This window comes from Coccomyxa subellipsoidea (genome assembly GCF_000258705.1).
Source record: "Coccomyxa subellipsoidea C-169, whole genome shotgun sequence".
NCBI lineage: Eukaryota > Viridiplantae > Chlorophyta > Trebouxiophyceae > Coccomyxaceae > Coccomyxa > Coccomyxa subellipsoidea.
In genome coordinates this window covers 597,917-608,190 of record NW_005178026.1, presented here as the reverse complement: position 1 = coordinate 608,190, position 10,274 = coordinate 597,917, and the positions used below count along the sequence as shown (strand labels likewise).

The 10,274-nt window shown below is 52.7% G+C and overlaps 2 protein-coding genes across 2 annotated transcripts; both read left to right on the top strand.

Annotated features, from left to right (window-relative positions):
* Positions 1-625: 625 nt before the first annotated feature.
* COCSUDRAFT_44321 (WD40 repeat-like protein) lies at positions 626-3,800 on the top strand (the record flags this gene model as incomplete). The annotated part of the gene is made up of 9 exons (XM_005644404.1): positions 626-737; positions 901-1,031; positions 1,197-1,318; positions 1,521-1,647; positions 1,944-2,158; positions 2,424-2,575; positions 2,776-2,892; positions 3,118-3,318; positions 3,517-3,800. The coding sequence occupies 9 exons, from the start codon at positions 626-628 to the stop codon at positions 3,798-3,800; spliced, it is 1,461 nt and encodes a 486-aa protein (XP_005644461.1).
* A 763-nt stretch (positions 3,801-4,563) lies between these two features.
* On the top strand, positions 4,564-10,260 carry COCSUDRAFT_58153 (hypothetical protein; the record flags this gene model as incomplete). Its single annotated transcript, XM_005644403.1, has 6 exons — positions 4,564-4,729; positions 5,208-5,281; positions 8,159-8,384; positions 8,915-9,004; positions 9,494-9,694; positions 10,202-10,260. 6 exons carry the CDS (start codon positions 4,564-4,566, stop codon positions 10,258-10,260), a joined length of 816 nt encoding a protein of 271 aa, XP_005644460.1.
* Positions 10,261-10,274: the final 14 nt, after the last annotated feature.

The window sequence follows — 10,274 nt, the reverse complement described above, 5'->3', positions numbered from 1 at the left end:
AGTCTCTTGTTGTATAGAGACTTGATAGATGAATAGGTAGATAACGCGTTAGTCCAGTTTGTGTCGACATCAAGGTTTTGTTCTTTTACTTGCGTTTCATAGCAAGCATACGTGGAATTCTTGTAGTACGTAAACTATTTTCGTTCAACAACTCCCAAAATATTCCACTGGATCTCATCCTAGCTTCGAACAAAATCGAGAGTGCACTTCGCACAATGGAAGAGGATGCCAGTGTTAATATGCTACCAGCAGGGTTGCTGCACAGCATATTCGACCTGCTGGGACCGAGAGACCTCTGCACTGTGAGCGCAACATGCAGACATTGGCGCTCTTTGAACCAGGATGCAGCTGCCAACCAAGTATGATATATGTCTATTCTCCTTGCATTCCTGTGATCAAGCCGCGATTTCCCCTTTAGCTTGTGATGTTCGTGCACTGTTCCTGTCTACAGATGTAACGGATTCGACTTGGTAGCCATGCATATGCCAGGATGTTGAGCGTGGTACTTTGGGTGCAGACTTGGCTTGCCTTCTTTGAGCAGCGTTGGCGACAACCCCTTCTGGGCAGCAGGCTGAAGGCAGATCAGCGAGGGAGTTCTACATGGCAGGCACGCTATGGCAGCAAAATGCATGCTCAGAAGGTTTTTGGAGGCAGGGCCCGCCAGGACACATTCTTTGGGCACAAGGGAGGAGTCCGGTGCCTGGCCCTGCTTCCCACCTGCAATCTCATGGCAACAGGTATACCTCACCGTCATCAGAACCTCTTGATGGGCTCCTGTTATCACCATGCGTGACGAATTTCTGGTGTTGATCCTGATGCAAAGTCACATTATGGTAAGTCAAAGGCGTCAAAGTTGTTTGGCAATGCCGTTGACTTCACTGCATGGAGGGGTTCATGCAGGGTCCTTGGATAGGACAGTGAAGTTGTGGGATCTCAGCGCGGGCATGCAGATTGCCACAAGCCGGTATCAGCCCTCGGCAGTGCGCGCCCTCGCGCTGGATGCTCGCATGCTCGTTTGCAGCGCTTCCAAGGTGTGTGGCCATGCTCACCATTGATCCAAGCCAACATATGGGCAATTGGCAATATCAGTGCACCAGTGGGACATTCAAGCACGCACATGCTGTTGAGCAGCACATGTGCTTTGCTCTGGCAAAGATGTATCTGAAAATATGTGGATTTTCTGCATTTGACAACAGGCTGGCAGCCTGAGAGTGTGGAGGGCGGCGGGGGCTGACAGCAAGGCGCATTTTGACATGAGCACCTCCAAAGAGCTTTCAGGACACACAGGACCCGTCACATCAGTGGCCCTCAGCGAAGAGTGAGCCTCTCGAGCTCCGTCATTGGGCCTTCAGAAACCGTTACTGTGTCTTGGCATCGACTTTCATGGTCAATTTACTTTACATGGGTCTGTTGGTCTCCAATATTCTCATGATGTGTGGCATGCCTACTACGGTTACTTTTCTGATGTGGCTAGCTGACTTTTTGGAGGCCACAGTAAGACAAACATTTTCTACTTGCAGGTGCATTTACAGCGGGTCTTGGGATTACACAGTGCGCATTTGGGGCCGTAGCCGCCTCAAGCCCATCGCCGTGCTGTCATGCAGCGACTGGGTGTGGGGTGTATGCCCTCGGGGGCCAAATCTGCTGGTGAGAGTGGCGATGACCCTACTCTCCTTTTCTGATGGCAAATCATGTGCTCTATGGCTGCTGCTTTGCGTGTTCATTTGTCATCTTGACGTGGAAGCCAGCTGGCATGTCATAAGTACCATGGAATGGCATGCCCGCAGCTGCGCATGCATCACGGTGCAGCAGCTGAAGGCAGCAGATGCATGACACCCGCTCTCGACAAGTTTGGCATCTGCTGGCAGGTTGCAGCTGTGCAGTCGGCATTTGCTTGGATCAGAGGATAGCTCATCTGTAATTTGGCATCTGCTGCATCGCAGGTGGCAGCTGGGCAGTCGGCATGTGTCTTTGACCAGAGCACATGCCGGCCCTTGAGGCGCTATGACAGCGGGGCAGTAAGGGAAATGCTGCACTCTCCCAGAGTGGAGGGAACGCGCGACGGCCGCCTCCTCTTCATCGGCAATGCAGACGGCGCTCTGCAGGCCTTTGACCTCAGGCGCGCTTCTGTTCTTATCCTCGTGTCACGACTAGACACGTAAAGCAGCCTCTGGGCACCCAGCAACGTGTGCATGCGATGACTATGGGGCTCCTGCTCATGCCCCATGCCAGACTCTGCATGTGCATGTGCAACACTATGTGCTGCTCTTGTATGTTGATGCTGTGAGTTCACATCAAGCCAACATTTTCATCAGTACCAAGTGCTTCGTATTGTTTTAAGCTCTTTGTATTTGGCCGTATTGAAGTGGATGCATGTGTTTGGGACTGGAAATGTGATGCATGGAACATGCATGTGATTGTAGGCAGTCAAGGTCAGAAGCAGTGGCCACTCTGTGGCAGCAAGGAAGCCCTGTGCAGTCCATAGCCTTCGATGACCCCTGGCTAGCTGCTGCACTTGAGGACGGCTCTGCACTGCTCCTCAACGTCGATGCTGCCATGCGCGGCTGCCGCAGCGGTGAGCCCATGCATTCTTGCTGGGCTTCTTCATCCAAAGCAATCATGGGCAAGCATGCGCCAATCTGCACATGAAGTTCCTGCACGCCTACTAGATGGAATTAATGTGCCTTGCATTGTGTCTTCATCAATTGGCCATTCAACCTCACATGATACCCAGAGATATGATGGTTAGGTTGATATTGTTCGCTTTTCATGCAGGCGCTCGCGCTCGGGAAGCAGTCCGCCCAGGGCCTGCCAAGCGGCAATTCGTGGGATCTGGTGCAAGCCCAGCCTACTGTGTGGACATTACCGATCAATGGATGGCCTGCGGCTCAGGTGCACCCTTGCGCTGGCATGCATGCATCCTGCAGCCCTTGATGCATGTCTATTTTGCATGCAACGCACTGCAGTTGTTGAAACGGAACACAGCTAAGCATCTGGGTGAGCGATTTCAATAGACTTGCTCGATGCAGGTGCATGCATGATAGTTCCAGGTGAGAGTCTCACTCAAACGAAATATCCTGAGGATTGTCTAACCATCAGTGTGCATGATTCTTTCAGATGCGGCCACGGTGCGAGCCTGGGACTTCAGCCAAGCGGCTGAGGTGCAGGAGCGGCTGGATGCATTACGGGCCACGCGCGAAGCGCAGCGCGTGCAGCGCCGGGAGCGCGGCGGCCGGGCCGGCCGGAAGGCGCCCCGATTCCCCCCGCCCTCCGACTCGGAGGCCGGCTCGGGAGATGACGAGGAGACCTCTGAGTCATGTGCGCCTCAGTGCAGTGCAGAACCTGCCGATGCATGCAGAAGAAGCAGCTCAGTGCCTGTTGTGCGAGCGGGGCATGCATGCCCCTGGGAGGAAGGCAGCCGTGGCAGCGGGGAATGGAGGGATCTAGAGGCTTCCGGGGGCAGCGAGCAGGGGTTGCACGCTAGGTATCACTGCCACAGCATCAGCCTGCAGCCAGGCTGCAGCGAGCGGTATGCTCATGAGGCAGCTTCCTCTAGCTGCAGCAGCTCTCAGCTGTCGCGGTCGCTGCCGGGAGCGTTCCCTCGCGGGGGTCCCGAGGCTGCCACTTTGGGACGCAGCCCGCCCATGTGTGCGCATGTGCCGCCGCCGGTGCTGCGGTCGGCGTCGGTGTCAGCGGAGCGCGGCCGCAGCAGGATGACTTCCTGGGACATCCTCCGGCCGCGCACTGTGCTGGACAAGGAGCAGAAGGGCGGCGGGGATAGCATAAAAGTGGCAGGATGATAGCAAGCAGCAGAGACCCAAATCATGAGCGTTGAACCGTTAGCCTGGAGCCCAGCGTAGGCTGGCTGTTGGGGTACGCCCCCACTGAGCGGTGTGCTGTTGGAGTTAACAGGGCTCGATAGAATCAGGGTGGAGGGATGAGTCAGCTTAGAAAACGCAGCCATGCGGGTACCTCGAATGCCTTGACCTGCAGTGCCGTCTGAAGCACCGAACCTGGCTGCTGCTATATGCTTTCCTTCCTATCAGCATGAGCACAGTGAACCGGAAACCATGAGTGTCACCATGCAAGACGGTCACAGCCGAGTGGTGACAGAATTGCTCCGACCAGCTCGGGCATTGTGCAACATGAAGATGCTGAGTTGCAGGTTATCGACTGCATCTGCACCAAGCTTGAAGCTTGAAGTTCAAAGTTGCAAGCTGTATGCGATTGAAATCCAAATGAATGTACGTGATCATGATCATGATGCACAGTGCATCTCTGGATCGCATGCGTCTACCCTGCAAGCGCAAAGGTCGAGCTCGCATGTCACGATGCAGGGGAATGATGTAACTTGACGAAGTGTTCTGCATGTTCCTTAGCCGGTTTACATGCCCTTTTTCATGCTGGTATGCCTCCAGGTCAGCAGCACATGTGGCGCTTATGACTCAGCATCGGTCCTCGCAGAATCTCCAGAAGCCCGCTCACTGAGATACATTAATCTGTCTGGTTGCAAAGCTATCTTCTTCCAAGGCATTTGCCTTTCCTGCTTCATCGGAGATCAAAATGGTGCAGCGGACAAAGCTGCTGTCGCTGCTTGCCTGCAGCCTCGTCCTGGCGAGCCTGATGTCGCCAACGGAGAGCAAGGCTGTGTGGGACACGATTGTGCCTACAGACAACGGCGTATGGTACCAGGCGACCTTCTACGAATATCCCATTGCCGGACTGAAAGGTGAGATGCCTGTCGTGTCTTCCAGAGTTGGCAGTATCTGACGTCGGCAGGCATCTCAAAGCATCCCATTGGCTGGGCTCGTCGTTTCGTACGATTTCTTGCCTTTCAGAGTAATACAACTAAATCTATTGAACTCCTACTCATAATTTTAGAGTGCTGGAAGGACTGCCTCATGATGAGTCACCAGAGAGTCGAGCATTCCAGTGATGCCTTGTTCAAGCAGCCAGTAGTATCAGGAAAGGAGCTTCGGCCAATGGAATTGCATCTTTACAAATTGAATCGATAATTCAACACCTTGCCATATAAGACTGTGTACGACTGCTTCCACTTCTGCTAAGACACAACCATCAGTGCACCTCACGGGCAGATCCTTTTGCGTGCCTTGCTGGAATTCACTCAAATTATCCCCGTGCAGTGTCAATGGCGTGAATCAAGTGCTTTAGGAGATCAATGCCAAAGATGTGTTTTTGCATTGCAGCTGGACCGCTGGCTGGCACCCCTGGAGCCATTGACCCACCTAAGGGCACAGCATATGGTCGCAAGCTGCTGAACGTGAGTCACCCGCTGCACACCTCTCTTGACCATGTATTGTCTCTCTGGTTGCATGCATGCCTGGTCCTCCAACATAGAGTGCATGCATTATTGTTGGTAAATGCCGTTGACATCATCTGAGCAGCAGGAGTAGAGATGCACATGTACATGCAATTCTAGTTACTATTATTACACGCTTTTCCTGCCGAAGGCAAGGTGCGTCTGCAGACAAGCTGCATGTGAAGGCTGCCATAATCCTACCCCTTGTTGGACTCGCCAGATCCAAGCAAGCCCCAATCAACCGTGGGCACGGTGCTCGGCATTCGTACATGCAATGCCATTGTGATATATAAGTAGTCCACAAAGTGATGCTCAGATCTTGGTTGCTAGGTATCTTCTGTGTCCAGCACAGATAATTCAGTGTGGCTGAACAGGCTCTGCCAAGAGCAGAACTCAGATTGGCAACCCTCTCTGATCAGAGATCAAGTCAAGAACAGTAACAAGCTTCGTCACAGCCATGAAGTGGTAAATGTCTGACATGGAGCAGTCACATGACAACCTATAGGCGCCCCTGCTGACAGTTGCATCGTTGGAAATGCAGGTGCAAGTGCCCTGCTGCCACTCCCAGGAGTCCATCAATGCAGAGGTATACCGTCCATCATCTGCTGTTGTGCATTCCTCATCGATGGTTGATCATGCCAGGCTGTACAATGTCTGCTGATCATGCGTCAACAGATTCGTCATGCATGCCAGCCTGTTCAAATTGTATAAGAGGGCGTTAAGCAATTGCATGCTTGCATGCATGCTGAAGTCTGTGTGACCCATGCAGGACCCCCTGCAGATGCTAACCAGTTATTGAACGGCAATGAGCATTGGTCTGAACTGGCAAGGAATCAAGGAGGTCACCCTCAATGGATAAAAAAATATGCATCCGAGAGGGGGAGGAACATTGCTCAGCCTCTCGATGTGCTGCCTGTATCATACGCTGAACGGATCCTAGCTACTCTGCCAGTCTTGGCCTGTCATGCAAACGCTTGCCCTTTTGCTTATATCTTTGGGGTCTCTTAGGAAACAGTGCAAGACTAATGATGTTTCCTGGGCCTGTCAGTGTGTTTGAGATTTCTTAGGAAGCTTGTGTCTGGTGCTCACCTGTAGCGGTTCTTTCCTGTCTGCTGTTAGTTTTGGGCCCTTTGATCGAATGAAGAGCTTGACCTGTTATGCTGGCAATCACAATGCTGTTGGGAATGTTGCCTGGCTGCCACGTGCCTCAGCGCTGCTAGCTAGCAGGTTCTTTGCCACAAGAAGCCCAGCGGAAGCAATATGACCTGAACCCATGGCACCAGCGCGTGTTACAACCTGTAAATAACAGATGTAAGCAAGACGTTGCAATGCAGTACCCCGGTCTCTCCCATGGCGGGCCTCTCGTTGCCTCTGGTTTACATGAGTGGGTCAGTGCCCCAGCTGACCTCATCTGTCAGACCTATGCTGGCGGAATGATCATGATGTTGATGTTGATGTCAACATCAAAATTAACATGTCAACATGCCCTGATAAGCGAACCTTTGTGACAAAGGCCCTACGGCCTGCCACTGACCAAACTTCACACCTGCCAAGCGCATGTGGCAGCTTTAGAACCAGCTGTCAAGCGTCAAAGAAGGGCAGATATGTAGGGCAATCGCTTGAAGCTGCTTCATTGAAGTCAATGATGCACATCTTCATCTCCAGCAGCAACATGCAGTTGTAACGCCCCAAATGTCAAGCCATGACTAATGGTTGACAAGGACAGCTCAGAAGCAAAAGGACTCCAAACGTCATAATTTTAGACTCACAGTGTCGGACAGCGTCCTTTCATCTCGCTCAGCACCATCCTGTGCTAGGACCTTGGTCGTCCTGCGTCACCAACTGAACGTGTGCCGCTGCAACCTTTTTCCGAAGCTCACCGATTTCCACGCATCTCAACATGAAGGGCCTCGTTTGCGTCCTCGTCGTCCTCGCCATGTGCTCTGGTGCGTGCGTAAGCAAATCCCCTGAAGCTGCTTTTCCAGCTGCTGCGACCCGTTTCCTGCATGTCGGCTGCCACAGCTGGACGCAGTCCGCATCCCTCAGCGCAATCTTGGCTGATAGATCACTGCCAGACACCTCCGATGAAGTCTCAACAGACCGAAAGGCTACCACAGACACGAGAAGCAAACGCCAAATTGTCCCTTTTAAGGCTGATGTGCACCATTGCTGTTGACATCACCAAAGAGTAAGATTGCCATGAGAAGCTGCTAAGCTTCTTTTGCGATGTGCAGGTCCTTCCTTCAAGGTCCTGGCCGATGACAGGTAAATAAGGCCAGCAAGTAATCTCCATTCCATGACTCTACTTAGCAGGGCATGCCCTCAATGCTGCATGACACTCACAGACGGTGCCCTGAGAGTATTTGAAACATTCAGATGAGTTTATTGAGTCTTGCATGCATGTAACGGTTCTCATATTCTCATGCATGATAATGATCTGAGACCTCAGGCATGATAAGATGCTCATGTGTTCTGCAGGCGCCAAGTGGCTCAACATGGGCCTGACTTCAATGTGAGTACCCTACTGGAGCCAGCACATGATGCATGTTGGCTGCAGTAACCCAGCAACCCGACTATTGCTCCTGTCTATGATGCTCTCCGTCTAGAACTCAAGATGTATCAAGTCAGAGTACGACAGATGCTGACATCTAGGCAGAGCATGTGCCAGAGTGAGCACGCTGCGCAGATATAAGCAAGCTACATGTGGGCTGGCACGTGGCAAGCTTTACTTGCAGCTTCTCTAGGCGCACGTTGCCTCTGGCAGGAAAGGCACCTATTTACAATAACAACATGATGTGGGCTGATGACTGACACAGCTTCTCCTGTGGCGTGATGCAGGAGGTCCTGACCTGGCCAGGCCAGTGGGTGGCGGGTCATCTGGGGGAACCCGGCCTCCCCCTGCCATCCAACACCCACGGAGTCTTCTCAAGCTCCTCGTCCGGTCCCCAGGGCTTCAAGGGCGCTGTGGGCCAGTTCAACAACAATGGCGTCATCGGCGTTGTGGATGAAAATGGCAACATCCGTACCATCAACTCTCCCTTTGCCACAGCACCCGTTCCAATTCGTGAGTGCCCTTCAGCAAAGTTTAGCAAACGAGACTGTTTGAATGATGCCACAGTCATCATCACATGTGAAGTGCATGCATCATGCCAAAATGAAGCTCTGCATGTGTCTTGCATGCGCAACGCCTGTGCATTTGTTGCTGTTTCTGGCAGTGACAGCAGCTCATGCGTCAGACAAGTTTGCTTCAGATATTTCAGTCTGCGCTGCGGATGCCTGCCGCAGGAGGCTGTCTCCATGATACCAAAAGAATTATTTTTGTGGCATGCGTGCACATCACATGTGGGTGCGATAGTGATAGTAGCTGCACTGTCAACAGCAGAGCTCAAGTCTTAGATGAGGCACCTCTTTGCTGCAATCCATTGCTGTGCGGCCAGAGGAAACTCTGCATATGAACTCTATGCATATTGCCTCTGGAGTGTGCCCTCTCATAAACTCTGATGCTCATAGCTCAGAAGAGGCAACTGAGTGCTGCAAGACCTTGTCGCATTTCTGTAAAGACTGCACGTGATGATGGTCAATGTGATGTCACAGGCACTTCCTGGTGGGGCTGCTGGCCCTTCTGGCGCAACTGCAACGGCATCGCTGTCACTTCCGGCGACGGGGGCAACTTTGCTGCTGCTGGTGGATTTCCTTTTCTCCTCGTTTTCTCACCCTGTGGGCATCGATATATTTGAGTCACATGCATGTCATTTCCAAAGGGAAGCAATTCTGCGCTAGATGACTGTGCGCCTGTACAGACCCTGCATGTCTCTTTGCAGGATGCCATGTCAAGTGTTGCAGACACTGGCTGCATGATTCAAAGCCAGTTGTAGCTTGTACCGTCGGCACAGTATTATTCCGATTATTCCTCATGCCCCCAGCTGCGGGGCCCCGTACGTTAACCGAGCACCGTGCCCAAGGTTGATTAGGGCTTGCTTGGGTCCGGTGAATGCATAAAGGGGTAGGATTTTGGCAGCCATCACTGCAGCTTGCCTGCAGGCGCACCTCGCCTCTTGGCAGGAACACACTTGTAACAATAGTAAGAAAAAGAATTTTTTGGAGGAAAAAACAAGCTGATGATGGTTAATATTAGTGTCAGGAATGTAAGTAGCATGTTTGCATATTGCGCAGGGACCAGCATCGGCCGCAAGCTGGCTGACTGGGGCGGCTGGCACGGCGGCCACGGTTTTAAGGGTGGCCGTGGTTTTGGCGGCTTCGGAGAGCGCCGCGGCTTCGGCGGCTTCGGCGAACGCCGCTTTGGCGGCTTCGGCGACCGCCGCGGCTTTGGCGGTTTCGGCAACCGCGGCGGCTTTGGGGAACACGGCTTCTCCGGTGCGGCTGCCACGCATGCTTCCCACCATCTCAGCCTCATTTCAATTCCTGCCGTGTCCTGTTTACCTGTTTTGCCTGGGGCAGCATCTGTGCTGTGCATGCGGTTGCCTCGAGCCAGCATCTTGGTAATGCATGATTCCACAATTGCACAATGCGAAAGCTTCTGGCAATCTCTATTGTAGCAACCTGTGTTCCTGGGGCAGCATCTGTGCTGTGCATGCGGTGGCCAGGAGGCAGTACTTCTGCAACCCATAGTTCCACATTTGCATACTGTTGACGCTTTTTTAGAACCTGTGTCCCTGGGTCAGATCCTATGCTGTGCATGCAGTTGCCCAAGGAACAGAACTTCACAGTGTCAGCTGCTTTCTCAATATAAAAGAGGGCAATACTCTTGAACACGTTTTTGCTTGCCTAAGTTGGGGCGCTGATTTCAGTGCTTAAAGAGCGCATGCACTGATGTGGGAATGCGCTCTCTCTTTTTGAGGTGCAATTACTGCTCCTGTGCAGGCCGCAAGATGCTGGGCGTGGACTTCGAGGGTCGCGAGGGATCTGAGAACCGCCGCTGAAATGGCAAACGTGG